The 20,501-nt window shown below is 45.3% G+C and overlaps 1 protein-coding gene across 1 annotated transcript; it reads left to right on the top strand.

Annotated features, from left to right (window-relative positions):
* Positions 1–15,555: 15,555 nt before the first annotated feature.
* GPR27 (G protein-coupled receptor 27) lies at positions 15,556–17,873 on the top strand. The gene has a single exon (XM_064723901.1). The coding sequence runs from the start codon at positions 15,671–15,673 to the stop codon at positions 16,811–16,813; it is 1,143 nt and encodes a 380-aa protein (XP_064579971.1). The 5' UTR covers positions 15,556–15,670; the 3' UTR covers positions 16,814–17,873.
* Positions 17,874–20,501: the final 2,628 nt, after the last annotated feature.

The raw sequence follows: 20,501 nt of genomic DNA, 5'->3' as shown, positions 1-20,501 counted from the left end.
AAACAGGCAAACTCACATCTGCTTTACTATTTGCTTGTTAATTACCCGAACTAAGAGCATTACCATGGTGAAACTGGCAGGAAACAAACAAAAAAAATCAACAAGAAATTGCCATGGCACAGCTGGTAGTCCAGTGGCTCATGAACTGTGACAGCTCACATGAAAAAACTGATAAAACCAACAACAAAAAAAATATGTCATCAACATGATAAAAGGAATTATCATAGCAAGGTTTGGAGGTCTGGGATTTTTTCATGCGTGTGTTTTGGCATTTTTTATGTACACTTTACACTCAGCATTAAAGAGCAAAAAGATAAATTCACAGTATTTTACAGAAACAGAGCCAGTCAGATGACTTTTGTAAGCACACAAAAAAGGAAGTAAGTTCAAACAGACTTTAAAACTTATCAAGTGATCTATTTGTCAGTAGAGCGAAGTGGATTCACAACCAACTACCCCTTGTTCTTTTCTTGCTAACCGTACTAGCACCTCTCTACTAAGGCTTTGTTCCATGTAGAATGGAACACAAACAGGCAAAACCTGAGATAAATTTTGCCTCTTTTTGTCTCACCCCACTGCCCAAGAATTTACTTCTCTTCTGGACTATTTCTGCCACTGGTGGCTTAACAGTCACCAAGGCATCTGGCATTACACATGCTGTACAACAGACACTATCATCACTTGATATCCTTGTGCTGATACTGCCACTGAGTTGCTTCAACAGTAAGGTCTACTAAAACAGAAGATTAAAATGTATTCTCCAGCCATAGCCTTCAAAGGTTACCTAGATCATCATGGTAGCCATTTAACAAATTTAAAGCCATTTAAAAGAGCAGCTAAGAAAGGTAGACAGAATATACCACTCCAAGGTTATAAAATGGTTCATTTTGATAGTTGCAAATAATGTTTTCCAGAGAAACTATGACCAGCTGGCAGAAAACACCAACCAACCAGGAAATTACCTATTTTAAAAGTTATGGTGAGTGACCATTTATTCCTAGTAGCCTGCCTGGTAAGTGCTCCAGGCCCACCAGATTACAGTGTTATTTCAGCCTTTCATTCAGCTCTGGAAAGTGTAAGTCACTTATGGATATGAGCATGAGCACCCAAATGTTTTTATCTGAAAAACAAACAATCAAGCAAAACCAAAATCCTACTAAAAAAACATAATTGAGAAAATTATGATGCATCAATTTAAAAGTTCAGGATCATTTGCTCCAGAATTTACACCTGCACAAATTTGGTTTAATGCACAAGTATAAGGCAAGGACAGTATTTTAATCAGACAGACAGAAGAAAAAAGCATTGAATTTCCTACAAAATTCCAGACTGCTGACAAATCTGAACTGCAGTGTTTCTGTTTCACCTAGAAACTCAGCAGATCCGCACAGATGACCACTCAGAAGTTTTGTGCCTTGAAACCCATGAAATTGGGATTTATTTTATTTTTAGTTGAGTACACATTTTAAGTTAAGTTTAAATTAAGTTAGCAGAAATGACAGATGATTTTCAAGTGAAAGAATCTGTAGAAATTCCTATTTCTGTAATTCTCCAGCAAAAACTTGCACTTTAAGGTAGGAGTAGTGAGACAATTGTGAACTTTACTAAAAACCTCAGTACACATGGTACTACAAAACAAGACCCTGCAAATATTGACCCTGGAAATGAAGCCATTATTGGATTCTTCCCATTCAGATAATACTGCTATCAACAATACAAATAATCCAATATGCCCTACTGACCTGTCATGGTGAACAACTAATTTCCAAGAACTCAGCAGGCCCTGCCAATCCCCATGAGCACAGGAAGAGGAAGGAGCTGGATCCTGGCACCAACCTGGCACTGACAGATCCTCTGGGGGTGGAAATACTTGTTCTGTCACCACTTCACCTACAATTATGCATCTGGGTTTCCCATGGAGAGTCTGCACATAAAATATTTCTGGGCTTCTCCTGGTCTGCCTGTTTCATGTCCTGTGATGTTACTGCATCATCAGAACATTTATAGGAGAAAATTTAGTGCAGTATCAGGACTAATTGAGCTGCCTAATCAGGCCAGACCTACTGTGCAGCATCTCGTGGTGAATCACACAGGAACATGGAAAGAGAAATAATCTCCACAAAATGAATCCTAATGCCAGCTTTCTTTGCTACTCCTTCATTATTCCAGCACGAATAAAGAACAAAGGATACAAAGATAAATTCCATTGTTTTATCCATGAATAAACCTCCAGGTGGTTGCACTTATGTTAATTTCTGATGCCGAACTGTAGCTTTTCTGTTTTTCTGAAAAGAATTAAGTATAGAAGTTGTTTCATATGTGCTCACACTGGCCTTTGTTTCCCAGTGGGAATCTCATCACAGCTTTAGCGGAAGCTTTAAAAGCTGCCAAGCAGTTTTGAAAATACCCCTGTAAGTGCTTAGCCACAACTGCTTTTGGTATAAATAAGCAAAATATTTATTTACAAAGCATAAAGTCAAAAACATGCTGTGGCAACTAAATAAATCTGGTAATCCATTCTGAATACAAAGACTGATTTCAAGCCATCAAAGCCTGTCAAAATGCACTTACCGGATTGAACATTCTTATAATATTAACCATCATTTTTCATTGTAAGCCACCTACTCATAAGCTGTAATAGATGAAATAGATGATCCTAGATAAATAAATTTTGCTATAGGGAAGAAGGGAAATTATTAAGTTTAGTTTCAAATATCTGATGTGTTCAGTTAGGAAGATTAACACATTATTAAAATGGTTCAGTTATCAAAATGTATCTACTCAGCTTTATATAGATTTCATCTACAACATACAGAGAGAAAAATCAGCACCTAAGGTCAATACCTTATGTAAGAATATTTTGTCTTTCCTGGAGTAGACAAATAACACTGCTTATTTGACAATGTTTATATGCACATACTTCCCCTCACAAAGATACTGAAGAGTTAAACTATTCCTGCAAGAGAATTAAGATTATCTAAAGGGCATTGTTTGAAGTCAGGCAAGAAACAGGGCAAGCAGGCCATGATCCTGCAAAATAATGGGAAACTGGGAGGAGACACAGGCAGGACAGCTGACCCCAGCTGACCCAAGGGATATTCCACACCATCTGACACTGTGCTCAGTATATGAAGTGGGGGAGGAGGAGGAAGGAGGGATGCTTGGAGTGATGGTGTTTGTCTTCCCCAGTCACGTGGGATGGAGCCCTGCTCTCCTGGAGGTGGCTGAACACCTGCCTGCCCATGGGAAGCACTGAATTAATTCCTTGTTTTGCTTTGCCTGTGTGTGCAGCTTTTGCTTAAGCACGAGTGTAAAGAGCTACCAGCATGAATCAGCCTCCCAAGGTGGCACCAAAAGCCCCTGCAGTCTTGCTGAAATTCCTCCTGCTCCCTAACATCACTGCAGGCAATCCTACCAATTAGACATGTGGGTATGAACGTGGAAATCTGTAGAATGGACAAAATAAATAGCAGATCTAAACTCGTGTTTTCCAAACTTCTATCACTTGACCTTGGAACATTTTAAAAAGGAAATCTCATTTATCTGAAGAGTAAAACACCTGCCAGCTTCTCTGCATCTTCTTTGGAACTGCTGACCTGCAAGCATTTGAGGATCACAGATAGGATCTTTTTTTGTCAAACTGGTGAATAATATTCCCCCAAAGCTTTCATCATGCTCATTTTCCCAAGGCATTTACGGGGTAAGATAGCAGAGAGCACTATCAGATGGTTGCTATTTCAGACACGGATACCAAGAAAGGCTTAGCCCCAACGGGAAATGCAGATGCCCTGTGACACGTGTGGGATGATGGCAACGAACCAGGACCTGGCCACAGGATGCCAGCCTCCAGATGTTCATCCTGTGCCAAGGCATTCACAGAAACAAGTGCTGATGTAGATAAAATAAAGGCATTCCCTTCTAAAGCAGGATATGGATCCAGTGCTGCTATGATAAAAGCAGGGCCGTGAACCCCAAGGGTAGCACATCACTAGTTGCTACAGAAAGTACCACTTAGCTGATGGATATTTATTTTAACAGCATGACTTAATGAAAAGATATGTTTTAGAGATCTTAAAATTGTATGTCATGGATCTCTCTCACAGTAATTTAATAGAAAGAGATAACTATGTATCCATCTCAACAGCTATTTATCTTTAAGCGTCACTTCTTCCTGCTTTTCTCTGCAAGTACAGGGTAAAATGTAGCAGCAGTCAAAAATCAATATCATCTCCTGAGGAAACAGCACTGCTCCACACTAGGTACTACTGAAGTCGGTTTAAAAAGTGCCCACAGTTATTTTCTACAGAAAGTCCAACTGATACAAGCCTAAGCCTCCATCAAATCTCTGTGGATGTACCAGTAAATGTCCCAGCCACTTCTGTGGGGCTCTGCAGAGAGATGGGAACTTCCACAGACAGCAGTAAATTAAGATCATTTTAAGGTTCCATTTCTTGTCTGCTTTTTAATCCTTAAATTATTTTTGAATGCATAAAACATGTCAGATTTGCAGTCATTCTTGTTTCCTGTCATTATTCTATCCCTGTTACTGGTAAATAAAATACAGTTTTGTGTATTTATGGTCCCCCATTTTTTTTCTTATATATACTCTCTTGGATTTATAAGTTAAGAAACAACAGTAATAAAGTTAAGAAACAACAGTACTAATTAAATGCATTTACATGTGATCTGAAAAATAAAAAAAAATCTGTAGAATAACTGAATTTTAAGCATCTAAAGCATGGTGGAATTCTTAAGAAAAAGAAATGAGAGGACTCAGGAACTCAAAATGGATTTTAACTGCTGACACTGATTATAAGAAATAGACATGCTTATCTCCACATGGCTTATGTAAACAAACAGACCTGGTTGGTAACTTGATTAAACACCAGTTCAAATGATGCTTTTTAAAAACAAAGAAGCAAAAATTCAACTTAGATCCTGAACCTGACCAAAACTGCGTCACAACTGCAAAAGGAATAATCAGAAATAATTGGTGGGTTTATTTATTAGATTTGATTTGCTGGACTTGAATTTTCAACAGTACCTTGTTATTTCTCTGTCATGAGTTGGAAAGTTACCAGAAAAATAACTAAAGAGTAGAATTTTACCAATAGCATGGGGGAGTATATTCAGTGGCAGAAAAGCTGATAAACTTGCCTTCTGGAGTGGGGAGAAAGGAGGGTTAGGGTTAGGGTTAGGGTTATGCCCAGGGTTAGGGTTTTAAACCAGAAAGCCCCAAGCTCCAGGCACACTGCAGCTGTGAAAGGAGTAAATGTATATTTTTTTATATATATATATCCAAAAAATAAATGGAATAGTTCTTGCTCAACTTCTGTACTAAAATTAAGTCAGCTTTGGCCAGGACACTGTGTAGAAACTTTATCCTGAAGAGTGAAAACAAAAATGAAATAGAAAATTGGCTCCAAAATCACTCTCATGGAAACCACTGTGCAGAGTTTCTGGAGCAGCATCCAAAGGAAGGTGGTTTAACATCTCCCAAGGGACCAAGATTCCTGATTGCCCAATAGAAGCTGAGCATTAACAAAAAGGCAAACAAAAGTAAAACCTTACCCTTAAAGTTGTTACATAACCAAACATTCTGTAAACTGCTTCATGGGAAGGAGATGGCATCTCACGACCTCCTGTGAAAATGGAACAGGAGCTTGCCAACTTCTGGGCCAGGTGATCCTAGATTTCTCCAGGCTTTCTAATTACAATTAATAAAGGAAAATATTGGTCCAATAGCTCTTTTGGTATATTAAAAGCAACTGGCAGATATGAGCATGAAGAAGGCAGTACCTACCCCAAGGTAGTGTATAAGTTGGAAAGACATCAGTCTTTCCAGGATCCTTGATGCATTCCAGAATCACAGCTCTCTCTGGTTACCACCACTTGTGAAGGAAGGCTGAACCTCATCCAAAACCCTTTACAGTTAAATAAGAGCATAGATTGACTTCATCATGCTTTAGATTAGATCTTTATTTCATCTTTGGGGAGCTGAACTGGCTTAACCCAGCATCCAGTCCATGCAACAGGTATTAGGAGACTGGAATTTCTTACTTAGCTTTGGACACCGGGCTTCTGCTTTTATCCTTCCCTGTTCCCCACACTTGGAAAGCACTGGGGCTCTCTGAGCTGCTAAAGAGATACCCAGAAAAGGTGAGGTCAGGAGCATAAATGAAAGAAACCTGACAGGTCTCAAAGTTACATGTTGGAAACAAATTCCAAACATCTTGCTTTTCCTGATTTTCTAGTAAAATATCTGCAGTGTTTCACTTAGATATTGCTTCCCCAAACATGAGGATCCCAAAATAGCACCATCCTCAATGCTATTCTGTGTCATAATGTTATTGGCACCACATCTGGCACAGGCTTTGATGTGGAACATGAGCTTAAATACTGATCTCTTTTCTACAGGCTTCCCAGTGTACAGCTGAAGGAAACAATGTGCAAGGGTCACATGCTACACACTGCACAAACCATGTTATCCTGGACTGTGGAGTGAGTCTGGGATGGAAACCCCCCACTACTCTGGATATTGCAAAAAATAAGTACATTCTAACAGATAAAAATTACAGGATATAGTGTGTTTTTATACCAGCTCGCTGCTCTGTGGTTCAGCTCACGGGGATCATTTTCTGCATCACACCAGCACATTTGGTACCTGTCCAAGCCAGCAAAGCAAAGGCCCCCTCTGGAAATAAACCACTAGAGGGAGACTGACTTCAGCAATGGAACACCCACAGGGATAAAATCGTGCACATCCATTAAGAAAACCAACAAGATTCACATCAAAATTGCTCTTTGTGTTTCTTCTTCACACGTAAAAGTGGCTGAAATTAAAGGGTCAAGTTTGGCTTCATCAAGGTAAACTGAAGGAGCATCATGTAAATGGGATCAGGCAGTCACGTGTTCTACTGTTTGTAAGAAAGGTTAGGCCAACTCTATTAAAAAAAAAAACAAAAAACACACACCAAAAAATAACCCAGCCACCGAAAATACTAATAGCTGTATCCTAGCAACATCACGGATTCCATGTGGACTTTGTTCTGGAGTCTACAGTCCTATTTCATCAAAATTATTGACTTTCTCAAAGTCTCTAAACGACCATCAAAAAAACTGTTAGTGCTTAAAAAATACAAACATTTAATTAGTCACATTAATAAGAAAAAACTAAGAGCAGCATTGCGTGCTAGTGCTCCCTTTTCATGGAGCTCAATTTAGCTTCCTTTGAAATCAGTGTCAAAATTCCCACTTTATTCATTGGTAGCAGAGCCTCTCCTTCGAGGAGAGAAGCTGGAAATGGCCCTGCAGAACTTGGCAGATGAGGTTTGTCTCCAGGCTGAGCTCACACATTGCACGGATGGAATTCCTCCTCTCCGTGATCCTCCCAGTCATCATGTCCTTATTGCAAAGGTAAATCAATTGGCATGCCAGTGGCACCCTGAGGCTTTCTACAAGGCTTCTGTGCTATGCATGTAACCAGTGTCCCTTTTTCGCCCTAAGCTTTGTTTTTGTTTAACCCCAAAAACCTTTTTTAAGATCTCAAAAAATGTGGAATCCTGCTGGATCTTCCCAAAGGCCCACGCCCTGCTTCTCTCAGGTATGAAGATTTCAGGTTTAACATAGCTGTGGGAGGATTTTTTCTCATCAGTCCTGCATCACTGAAGTGAACTTTGTTAGATAAAAAACAAAGGCAAAAGGCCAAATAAATAAAAAATGAAAGAACCCAGCCCTTCCAAAGAAAAGCCCTTTGCACAAAAGGAATGCCTAAGAATAAAGCCAATCCCAAAGAAATAAGCTCTTACCCTTATCAACTTGCATGATGATCCAAGGAATCCTGGGCATTTTGGCACATAACTCAGGGTTTGGGCAGACTCAGATTTTGGTCACAATTTTCACTCAGATCCAAAGTACATCACAGCTTTTCTGACAGTTTTCATCTGTTATTCCAAGCTCTGCTTCAACAAGTTAGCAACACCTTTTACCAGAGAGAAAGCACTATTAAAAGAATATTTTTCTTTTCATCATTCTGCCTTAAAAGTTCAGTTGATAGGATAGTGTGGTGAAAAATATTTCTAACGCTTTACTTAGCCCACAAAGTTGGTTGAGACCCACCAACACTTTAAAACTGCAAAGCCTTTTAATGTGCTATTCCTACAGTTCAAAGTGAAATAACAAGAGAACGCCTTTGTTGAAGAAGTGATTTAAATACAGAAGGGTCAGTTAGTGGCATTCAGCTCGTGAGCATGAATCTGGTGATGGCTGGATTTGAATTCCAGGCATGGCACTGAACTGTCTGTGCTGCTCCAGCAGCGGTGGTGGAGAGCTTTGAGCTGACCCCACGGTGTCACAGGAACACTGCCAGATCATCACTCCACTCCAACACCCCAGCAGGGGTGTTATCTCCACAGACAACACCCATTTAACTATGAATTTAGCATTCAAACAGTGCTCATGGACTCTCTGGTACAGTTAAATCTCACAGTTTTAGTCACACCAAAGGTTTTGCTTTGCTCATCCTTTCGTTTCCACCAGCTGTGGGGGGAAGGGGCCATAGGCAAGGAGAGGATATCCATTTGCATAGAGTGCCAAAATAAGGAAGTAGTTCTGGCTTCATCTAAGCTGTGCAGTGTAAACCAGCAGGAAAGGTAACAAATAAGGACAATGGAGCAGCAAAGAAATAATATTTCAGATTTTATCTACTCAAATTAAAAGATGGTATCAGAAGGTACTTCCAGCACCTCAAATCACTCTCTGTGATGACCAGATTAATTCCAAAACTGCTCCAACAAGAGCAACTGAATAAAAATTTGAGAGTTGGATGCCAAATTCTGCTCCTAGTTATGCCTTGAAAGAGACCTGTTTGGCTACTTTATACCTAGGTAAAAAGGTAGGGAAAAAGTAAAATACACAATAAGGATAGAGATGCTTTGACTAGCCAAGCAGATTTGAAGTCTTTTCCTAGCATTTTGTAGGAGTAGCAACCTCAGCCTGTTGACCATTGTCAATGGGATTGCTTTTGATGGTAGATACTGCAGACAATGAGTGGAGAACAGCAAGGGCTGAATTCATATGTAGAAAATAAAAACTTACCTTCACACTTGCTTTCAGTTGTGCATTACCTCCATTTTTTTTTAACCCAGTGAATTTTCTGGACAGATACTCACAGTAGGTCTATTCAAAAGCAAAGAGAAGATGGCAATGGAAATAATTTGGCTCACAACCAACATAGTCACCTTTTGTTCTGAAGCTGCCCACACTGCCCATGGTGAATTTCCTGTTGGGCGCCAAAGGCCATTTCACTGTGATGAGGGTGGTGGATTCATCCTGTACAGATGAGACAGCACAGCCTCAGTGCAGGGAATGCAATGTGCTTTGTGAGGGTTGAAGTCACACACAGGGAGATGTGACAGCAGTGTGCAAAGCCTGGTGTTGCCTGCTTGTCCCACTGCCTGGTTTTACCTCACCCTGTGGAGAGGCTGCAGTGTGCACATGTACACATGGAAACAGAACACATTTATTTCAGGACTTCACAGCCCTTGCTGCTAACGAAGAACTTGGGCCCGAGAAGCACCGCAGCAGCAGAGCCAAGGGCTGGCAGTGCTCCTAAAGGCAATAAGCTGCTTATCTCTGGCCTAAGGAGTTTATAGCACCCATGTATCCCCAAAAGCTCATTAGCTCTTCAGCAAGCAGCTGAGACATTAGATGCACAAGCACAACAGCAGTGGCTTGAGTTTGCTACAGCACAGATAAAACTTCTGGCTTGGCTAGTCTGCAGCAGGCTGGTTCAATAGCCTGAAGCAATCCCACTTATGTATAAACTGGAGAAAGCCTGATCTTGTGAAATGCTCCTTAGTGTCTGGCTTTGCTGGTAGGAGTGTGTGTAGCTAAAACTCAGCCCTGCCATGAGGCTGCATCCGCCTCCCTGGTACCCACCAAGAGCCAGAACTGGCATCTGGCAGCATCCCCTGCCACGTGCCCTGCCACAGCCTCACACTGCATCTGCTTCTCACTCACCCTGCGCTCCTCCATCACTCCCTGCCTCTGGGACAGAGGGGTGGCAATGCAACCCAAGCAGCTGGCCTGCATCTCATGGAAGACAACTACAGATACAGGAAGAGAAGGACAGGAAAATGTGTGCCTGGGGAGATTTTAAAGGAATGGTTTCTCATAACTCTCTTGGCATGTCCATGGGACTGGATAGCAGCTATGAGCTCCTGTAGAAAGCCATCATGTCAGGGATATTTCCTGTCTCACAGCAGCTATTCCTTGTGTCACAGGGGAGGTCTTCCACAAAGGAGCTGCTTCTGAAGAACAGTGTGTCACCAACAATTCAGCAGGTTAAGTTTAGCAGAGACAGTGATAGAAGTGAACAGGAAGGAGCTATTCTTCCCCTCCGCTTTTCTTCCCTCTCCATTGAGCAAAGCCTTTAAAGACCAGGTCACTCTGCAGAAGGCTACAGAACTTTCAGCAAGTGGCATGCATGGAGGCTTTCACAGCCATGATACCTGTGTCTGGTTATTTCCAGTCAAAATAATCTCCTACTCAATTATGGAGAAGAATAGAGAAGCTCAGCCTGACTCACAATCACATGGGGGAAAAATGAGAGGAGTTGTTCAAGTTCAAAACGTTCATCTTGCTGTGGAGGAGGATTAGTACTGCTGTGGAAGGAGGCTTTCTCTCCCCCTGCAACAGCACAGCACTAAGGGATGGAAAAGACCCGAGTCCACTTCCCTGCTGTGCCAAATATACTCCTCCGTTCTTCCCTCCTCCCTCCCCAGGAGAGCAGATGAAGTATTAAACAGCCAGGAATAAGCCCTTGAAAAATGTGATTGCTAGCTGTCAGATATCCCTCTGCCACAGATGCAGCTCTGGGACTGCTCGCCTGCACATCCTCCACTGCCATCCAGGAAATCAGGATTCAACAGTGACATTAATAGTCCCATCCACTCTGGTGTCATCTGTACATTTTGCACTACTGTGCTAATAATTATGGGAACAAAACCACATCCAAAATCCTTCATTAGTGTTTTGCTGAGCTCTGCTGGCCCATGCCCTTCCCAGCCTGATGGCAGTGCCCCATCCCCAACCTGGCATCTGGATCCTCTGTAAGCAAGAGGCAGGGTGGAAGTTTTCCAGCATTGGTTTAAATCTGTCTTCATTTCACTGGCAAGTGCCATACCTGTGCCCTGGTTACAGAGGGCAAGCATGGCTCCTGTGCAGAGCAGTTATTTTGGGTAGTACTGTAAATGTTGCAGATTTTAATCTCCTCACGCTGTTTTCACATTACCCAGTGCCCAAACATTACCTTAATGTGTCATCTTCTGTTCTGTCATTGCCACAGAGTATTACCATGATCCTTGTAAACACCCACAAACCTGCCTCATTAGCTCCTGACACTCCCTCCTCCCCTTCCAGGGATGACTGATAGCCACCCTTATGCCAATGCCATTCCCTAGGCTGCAACCTTGTGCTTTGCTCATTCTCCCCGTTCTCTAGGGCTCTTATCAGCTCTCTCTCTCATTGCACTGATGGATTTTAAGTTTCCTTGGCAAAAGGACAGCTTGTATAGCACCCTGGTCCCTGACTCACTCTACTAGGTGCAAAGATAACACAAATAATGAGTGTCATCCAGAGAATTTCTGGGAATTACAGGAAGCTCGGAAGGAGGACCTTTAATCTTTTTCTGCCAGATCCAACTGAAGACTCTGTTATCCCTTTTTGCTCCAGCCTGACCTTTCCATCTCCTTGATTGCAAAGCCTGAAAACTTTTCCTTGCCTGAATTATCTGTGACAGCAAAATTGCTTTGGCTGACTGCTCTCACCTGTCCTGCTTCCCTGTGGCGTGTCAGCCATGGTGGAGCTCAGGGATTGTCCTTCAGGCATGTCCAGACATTTCCTACTTCTTCCTTTACATCACACCAGGGACAAGACTGATTTCAACTACACTCTTACAGGGCTACAGGACACTTCTCTTTCCAGAAACGTTATGCAGAGCTCCCAGCCACAGGAACACAAATAAAACCACTAATAATAAATAGACAAGGATTCAGGAAGCACACCAGTGACTGGTAGAAAGAAGGCAATATGCCACAGTATTTGCTGCAAGAGTCCCTATTTCAGCTGTCTTTCCCGTTCAAGGCAGCGAGAGGAGAACATGAAGAGGCAGCCAATTCAAGTAAAGCACACTGAAAGGTCAGAGGAATCCATCTAGCTTGTGCAGCACCATTTTGTAAGCAGAGAATAGCTCTTCATTAAACTCGTTCTGTGAAAATGATTGAAGGGAGAAAGGAAAATAGCTTAACACTCTCATTACAATCTCTGGGAATTACCTGTTCCCCACGACTGCTTTGATGGGTCTGGCTATGCCCAAATCAATAGACACACAGCGTTTCCAGCCCCCAGCAGGGCACTAGAGGAAGGAGCTCTGTGTTTCAGTGTCCAGGGTACACCCATGCACAGAGGGGTCCCTGCTTGGCTGGGGGCTGGACACCTGGCAGCACCAAAGATGAAGGCCTTGCCCTGTGGATACAGGGACAGTCCCTGCTGCTCCTTTTGACTCTTTCAGTGGTTGACACTTCCACAGGCACTGCAGTCCCTGCAGGTGGGAAGAGCTCCTTGAGCACCCCAGCAAAGGGGTTGCAAAATACCCTATTTCTATTTTTTAGTCAAATGCTGTAAGTCTGGCACTAATGTCCAAGCTGAGACTGAGTCTGGACGAGGAACTTGTTTGAAGCTGATGGGTCTGATGCAACAAGACATGAAGCAGCCTGAATTGGTGTTGGCTTGCCTGTATGGGGTCACCCAGGTGGGGCAGGAGGGCTCTTCTCCTGGCAGGGTGTAACTAAGAGGCAGAGTTATCCTGGTGGGTCTAATGCCAGGTCAGCCCCTCTGGGAGGCGAGGAGCCTTCTCATATAAAGACTGTTAACCCCCTGCCTGCCCTTTATTTTCTTCATTCCTTCTGGCTGTCCCTTTAGTGTCACATCTCTCAGTCAGCCAAATTCTAGGCTCACACCTCCTATAGCACTATATAACAGCCTCATCAGGGAAGCAGCCCTGGGAAAATGGATGAAACACCATTCCCTGCCGGCTCTCTTCTCGCTACAGGTGGAAGAAAGATGAGCTAGCAATTTGCTGCTGGCCTGGCAAGATAGCAGTGAATTACGGCAGCTCCTGAGCCAGCTCAGCTGCGCTGGCGAGCGTTCAGGGAGAGGAGAAACCCTTCCCGCAGGAGCGGAGGAGGGAAGCAGGTGTGTTATTCCCTTTTGTTCACTTGATGGCAGAGATCACAGAGCTAACACGGGCCATGAGGGATCCTCGGCTCCTCTGAAAAGCCACATGGCCCCGAGGACAATCGATCCTCGTACTCGTGTTTGGCAGAGCACACTGTCCTGGCAGCCTGCCGTGGCAGAGCCCGTTCCTGGGCACACGCGGTGTCCCCAGTCCTCCACAAAGACAGAGGTGCCAGAGGCGCCAGGGCTGCCGAGGGGACACCGCGAACCCGGCGCTCGAGTCACTGCATGAATGTGAGAAACGCCTGGAAAATCGCACAAAGCACTGAACAACCCGTGGGCAATTCTCTGTCACAGTAAAACTTCGGTGCAAATGAGAAACCTAACAACTGAAAACAGCTCAGATGCGCTGGTAGGAAGCAAAAAGCAGCCTCAATTATCTACCACCTATGTTTTTTTTTTCCCCTCTCAGGATTTCTTTGGTCTCCTAACAGTGCAATAAATAATGGACATAAACCAGATCCTGGGGCAAATTAAGTCCTGTGTGATACAGATTGCCCTCGACACATCTTTGGGCCAAAGTCTGGCTTTAGCTCACCACTGTTAAAATGCCAGGAGTTCAGCAGAGCTGCTCTGGACGTCTGGTGGCACGATCAGGGTCAGAGCCTGGTCCCTGCTACATGCAGGAAGACTTTCTGAAACCAGCCAGAAAGATCTGCTCAAAAGATGCTCCACCAACCTTCGCTTTTGGGGCCGATGCAGATGATTTAATTGCTACAGTTTCTGGAATAACGCTGAATTTACTGATGGCTTTTAATAGAATGCTCAAAAAGGATTTCAGACGTGTCCTTCACAAGAGGCCATGAAGGAAACTCAGTAATAGTACGATAATTGCATTAGCATCTCCAGTGAGCCCAGGGCCGTGCGTTGGTGCGTGCCTTACAAGGCACGCAGAGAGGCCTTGCCCTACATACACAGGGATGGCAAAGTGGGAGAGAGAGGACAAGGATCTGCGTCTCACTGGCCTACATTAAACTGCCCATTATAAACATGCACCAACAGCACAGGTGCATCAGCAGATGCTCTGTGCCAGTCAGGTCAAATATGGTTTTTCCAGCTCACAAAACCTGACCAGCCCTCTGTGGGTCCTGTGTAACTAAGCCTGGGAGTTGGTAAGCCCCTGAACAACACAGAAACATGGAGAGCATCCTTTTTGATCTTCTTAAGAGCCCTAGTCAGACCCCAAATGACAGGTTCCACTAGGAATCCAAATGTCAGTCTCCTGACTTGCAGAGGCACCTTTTCCTTGATGTTCACACTGAAACATTTGCCCTGTAAGCTTCCTGCAAGCCTCCTTCCCCTCCATATCCCCCTGCCAAGCAAGGGACAGCACACCCAGCTGCTGCACTGCAACAGGTGCAGCTGGACTCGCCTTGCATGCGAGCAGGAAGTTCAATGGCCATTTAGCATGGCCAGATCTAGCAGAAGCACACTGGTGACTGTGACACGGGTGTGTCACTAATGTGTGGCTATACTGAACCAATACACATGCCGTAGGTACCGGTATACGTGTATATGGGATTATACACATACACACACCTTTCTTACGCCCAGATACACTGTCTCCATCAGCTATGAACGGCATCACGCTCCCCAGAAGGGGATGCAGGGGATCCCCGCCACGGCCGCTGGAGCCGGACACATCACTGCACCGCACCGCACCCCGCGGCTCCCCCGAGCCCCATCCCGGCACTCGCCCCCGGCGGGCGAAGGGCGGGGGCCAGGGGTCCGGCTGCGGGCGGCTCCGCTCCGCCCAGCCCAGCCCAGCCCCGCTCCCATCCCCGCTGCGGCAGCGGGACCTCCGCGCCGCTCCGCGCCGCTGCGCGCCTGGCTCAGCCCCGCGCTCCGCAGGGGCCGGGCTGCGCGGGGGGCGGAGGCGTGGGCGGAGGGACGGAGGAGCAGCAGCAGGAGGAGGGAAGGGAAAAAGGAGGGAGAGAGGGAGGGGGATTTACCCCATTGTCCTCGGCGGGAGCTGGGCAGAGCCGCCGCCGCCGCTGTGCGCAGGCTCGCCCGGCCCCTCGCCCGGCGCGGAGGAGCAGCAGCCGGCGGTAAGGGGAGGCTCCGCAGCGCTCCGCGCCCCCCCCCTCCCCCCCAGCGCATCCCCGATGCCCCCGGGGCGGCGGCGGCGGCGGGCGCGGAGCTAGCGCGGGCGCGGGAGCCGCATGGCCCGCGGGGAGCGCGGCGGCAGCGCCCCGCCTCGCCGGGGCGGCCGGGGCGGCGGCGGCAGCGCGGCGGCGGCTGCGGGCATGGGGGCGCCGGGCGGCGCGGCCCTCGGCCCCGGCGCGCTGCCGCGGCGCTGAGCCCCCGGCCCTGAGCCCCCGGCCCTGCCCGCGCGGAGGAGGAGGAGGAGGAGGAGAGGAGGAGGAAGGACCCGATGGCGAACAGCAGCGAGCTGGGGAGCAGCAGCAGCCCGCACCTGCCCAGCGCCGGCGGCCTGCTGAGCGCCTCCGGGCTGAAGCTCGCCACGCTGGGGCTGATCCTGTGCGTCAGCCTGGCCGGGAACGTGCTCTTCGCCTGGCTCATCCTCAAGGACCGGCACCTGCACCGCGCGCCCTACTACCTGCTGCTGGACCTCTGCCTGGCCGACGGGCTCCGCTCGCTCGCCTGCTTCCCCTTCGTCATGCTGTCGGTGCGCAGCGGGGCCGCCTGGCCCCACGGGCCCCTCAGCTGCAAGGTGCTGGCCTTCCTGGCCGTGCTCTTCTGCTTCCACGCCGCCTTCCTGCTCTTCTGCGTGGGGGTTACGCGCTACATGGCCATCGCCCACCACCGCTTCTACGCCAAGCGCATGACGGGCTGGACCTGCCTGGCTGTGGTGTGCATGGTGTGGACCCTCTCCATGGCCATGGCCTTTCCCCCCGTCTTTGACGTGGGCACCTACAAGTTCATCCGGGAGGAGGAACAGTGCATCTTCGAGCACCGCTACGTCAAGGCCAATGACACGCTGGGCTTCATGCTCATGCTGGCGGCCGTCATCGCCGCCACCCACCTGGTGTACATCAAGCTGCTCTTCTTCATCCACGGGCACCGCAAGATGAAGCCGGCCCAGCTGGTACCGGCCATCAGCCAGAACTGGACCTTCCACGGGCCGGGAGCCACCGGCCAAGCGGCTGCGAACTGGACGGCTGGCTTTGGCAGGGGGCCCACGCCGCCCACCCTTGTGGGCATCAGGCAGGCCACCCACAGCCAGATCAAGAGGCTGCTGGTGCTGGAGGAGTTTAAGATGGAGAAAAGGCTCTGCAAGATGTTCTACATGATCACCTTGCTCTTCCTGCTGCTCTGGTCCCCCTACATTGTGGCCTGCTACCTGCGGGTCTTCATTAAGGCCAGCTCCATCCCGCAGGTGTACCTGACCACCTCCGTCTGGATGACGTTTGCCCAGGCAGGGGTCAACCCGATCCTCTGCTTCATCTTCAACAAGGAGCTCAGGGTCTGCCTCCGAGCCCACTTCCCATGCTGCCAAAGCATCCAGAGCACCCAGGGCACCATCCTTTGCGATCTCAAGAGCTTTGGGATGTAGGGGGGTTTTCTCTTTCTAAAAAAAAAAAAAGAAAGATGGATATAAATTTCCATGTTTCTGCATATGAGCTCAAGAGAGTGTGACCTGTGGGGGACATACTAAACCACCACCCAGCACCCAAACCTTAGGCTGTAAGAAGCTATTTTATTTATTTTTCTATATTTTGCGTATGCTCTCTTCAGAACATAACAGGTTGCTGTCTATGGGAACAGGTACTTGAGCAGAACACCCCCAAACCTTAGGCAGTAAGAAGCTGTTCTTTTCTTTGTGGTTGTGTGGTTTTTAAAAACAAAACAGGGCTCCGAGTTTCTGGTCTTGCTTCTAACGTTTCTAAACATGATTCCAACAGATACGGATTAAGGCCATGACATTTTTTTTGTTTCCCTATTCCTGTCTGTTTTGATAAAGGCTTAACAATTTTACTCATGTAATATTTGATAAGGGCCAAGACAATTTTATACTAAAGTTATTTTTGATGACCTCAAGAGGTGTTGTTTTATTATTATTTGATTTTAAGTGAAGAACATGAAGAGGACGTTCCTAATGTGGTCAGAAGTCAGTTTTGGTGGGAGCTGTTGGGTTCATTCATTCTCAAATGGTTTGAGTATTTGAAGCTGTTAGTTATAACTTTTGCTTGACATGCAAACAGTGTAGAACTAATTTCAAATTTTCTTGTTGCACTATTAATTTGGTAATATTTCAGAACTATTTGTGAAACGTGATTTTAAAATACCAACTTTAAAAATAAGCAACTATAGCAGTTTTTAAAACCTAGATTGAAATTCATATTTTACTGCCTTTATAGGAAGTTATCTACAAACCTGGGTAATACTTGTACATTTTGACTGTTTTCTTTAATAAAATATTGAAAACCTTTACTGTATGTAATTGTTTCAGAATGGCAGCATTCTGCTTTGCTGACAAATAACTTGTGTATGTGGAAGGTTGTATGTCTTGTGTCTGAGTAGATTTCACAGCTAAGGTTATTATGGACAAGCACAATCCTTATTTGCTGTTAGATCTCAATTTAGGTGTTTATACCAATAAAAGTGACTAAAGCTATTTTTAAGAAGACTTAAATTCATGATGGGCAACAGGTTTAAATAGCACAATTCTTTGTGTCTGCTGAAACCAAATTTCTGTTGTAGCTAATTGCTTTTCTGTTAATGATAGAAAAGAGTGTGTAATTGTGGATGGCTAATTTTAGTTGGCAAAGCAGTTTTTTAACACTGTGTCTTGGTCAATACCATACTCATTTATAAGCAATATTCTTAGTGGGAAGCTTCCATTTATTAAGCATGGCATTTTAACCTGCTCTGTTCTACAAAAATGTCTCTGAAAGTGTTTCTGCCAGTAACCTGATGGCAGGATCCTGGCCCAACTTCTTAGCTACCTCAGAGGAAGCTGTCCCTGAGGTGCTTCCCCTCTCTGATGGATCATGTAACACTTAGCAAACATGTGCTGGAGCAGGTCTTGCACAAAATAGCAGGGATGCAATCTGCATCTGCTGAGCATTTCTGTAGAGAGTAGTCTAAAACTGGTAGACATCAACTGAGAAATAGTTGTGACTATGAAGGGAGCACAAAAGAGACATGGCAGATCAGAGGAGGGCAAAGGTGGCAGCTTCAGATTGAGGCAGGGAACGAAATGAGGTGGGGCTGCTGGTTTGCTTTAAATCTTGTTTTCTGCCCCCAGCTGGGATTTGGACACCAGAAAGGCACCATTTCCTGCAGTGCAGAAGGAGAAGATTGCAATTCAAGTTTTTTGGTACATTGCAGTACCACTGCTGCTAGAACTGGCCTCAGAAATATGACCGTGGATGGGGTATCTTTAAAACAAAGTGAGACTTAATGATCATTTCTAAAGCTTCTAAAGCATCTTAAAAATGTACCTGAGTACAGAAGGAAAGCTGTCACATACTTCAGATCACAGCAGCAGCTGGTTATCCGTGCTAATTATATTTTCAGGCTGAAAATAAGATGATGGCTTAGTGAGTCTTGGAGAGTAATGGAGTAGAGTTGTTTAACAAAGACTGGGACAAGGCATGGATGCTGTTGCTGGGAATTGTGTTCCAAGTATACTTTATACCCCTGATTTACTTTTAGGTATTTTCTGCAGGGTTCTAACTTTTGGAACTTTTCTCATATCTCATATTTCTCCCAGAAGCTGCCTTCATAGTAGGGGCCTAGAACTGTGATCTGTAACTCAGATCTCACCATCTTTTTCCTAATCCTGCTGGTAACCAAGCCAATATTTTCTTTCTCTTTACTCTATTAAAAATGTCTGATATTTTAGCATCCTCTCTCACTTCCAGGCTAAAAGTAGTATGGTTATGAGTCTATTTAAACCACAGAGATGGAAAAATAGTTATTTTAAAACCTCCTTAAAAGCTGCACGGACCAGATTTTTCACTTCTAGGAAAAAATGAACACAAGTTGTAGAGTCAGTAGTATATGTGGGGGATGAACACTCACCTTTGGGTGACCTGATGGTTTTATTTAGGCTTGGCTTATCAAGCAGGGCTGCTGTATTGAATCCCAGCCTCTGTGCAGAGGCATCCCCTGGCTCATTGATGTCCTCACAAGATGGGTGATTGGTTCTTATCTGGTGAAGATAACGTGTGCTCTGCTATCACCCATCAGTGGCGGCCAGACCCAGCCTTGCTACAGCACAAGCATACAAAAAAAAAAAATCTGTATACCATGCCTTTTGTTTGCACACAGCTTCCAGGGCTGTCTCAGGACTCCTGATATACTCTGAGGGCAAAATTACTGCTGTTTGAAGTTAATGTTTGAAGTTAATTTTATATTTTAGGTACTTGTGATGTCAGTCAGATTATGATCCAGGCTGTGGTAGTACAAAAGAGAAGGAACTCCAGTTGCTTTAATTCAGGGTTTAGATAGGTGTTCTACAATAGGGTTTAATTCCAAAAGATGTGAAACTAAATATCAAGGACATGGCAGAAAATTAGGGAGTATTCAGTGCCAGCACACCAAAAACCACTATTTTGCTGGCTGAGAGTGCACCAAGAAAGTAGGGAAAACCAGCAAGGGCTGGAGAAGCACCAGAGGATAAATATTCCTTCTGAAATCTGAGAAAATATAAGAAAGTTGCAAAAAAAAAAAAGCAAAAAAAAAGCACTTCCAAAGCACAGCATTCACATAGTAGCCTTTAGTCTGCATATGGGGAAAGTGGGTCACAGAGATTAAATGCTTTGACCAAGATCAGAGAAGGGGTGTCGGGGAGGATAAAAACCTGCTCTGGATTAAAAAAACAAAAAGAGAGAAATAATGTTGGGGAGAATGGAATGAACACAGGGAGAGTTGCTTGCTGCTGTATGGACTGTGAGGTGTGGCTGTAAATCCTCCATCCTGCAAAAACCAGAGCACTTTCATTGTCACTCACAAGTGCCAAGGGCTGAGACTCAGCGAGAGCTGGGTGTTAATAATTATTCCCACATGAGAAGCTATTGTTGCTTGTCCTGGGCTCTCTTAGAAAAACTCAGATGGTTTGAACCCCTCTCCCCATCCCCACTGACCAAGGCACAAAGTTGGGGGGCTTGGTGAGCTCTCGCATCGACCTGTACTTCACCAGAATGTGCATTCAGTCTTCTCTGCACCCCTCCAGGCAGCTGCATGACAGTTTCCCATATTCTGGGCACCACAAGTGCTGAGTACCACAGGAAATA

The sequence above is a fragment of the Zonotrichia leucophrys genome, chromosome 12, assembly GCF_028769735.1.
Source record: "Zonotrichia leucophrys gambelii isolate GWCS_2022_RI chromosome 12, RI_Zleu_2.0, whole genome shotgun sequence".
NCBI lineage: Eukaryota > Metazoa > Chordata > Aves > Passeriformes > Passerellidae > Zonotrichia > Zonotrichia leucophrys.
The sequence above is the reverse complement of the archived record's forward strand: the minus strand, read 5'-3'. Positions and strand labels throughout refer to the sequence as shown.

Coding starts and splice junctions, on each gene's coding strand:
- GPR27 (XM_064723901.1), top strand. CDS start 15,671: ATGGCGAACAGCAGCGAGCTGGGGAGCAGCAGCAGCCCGCACCTGCCC.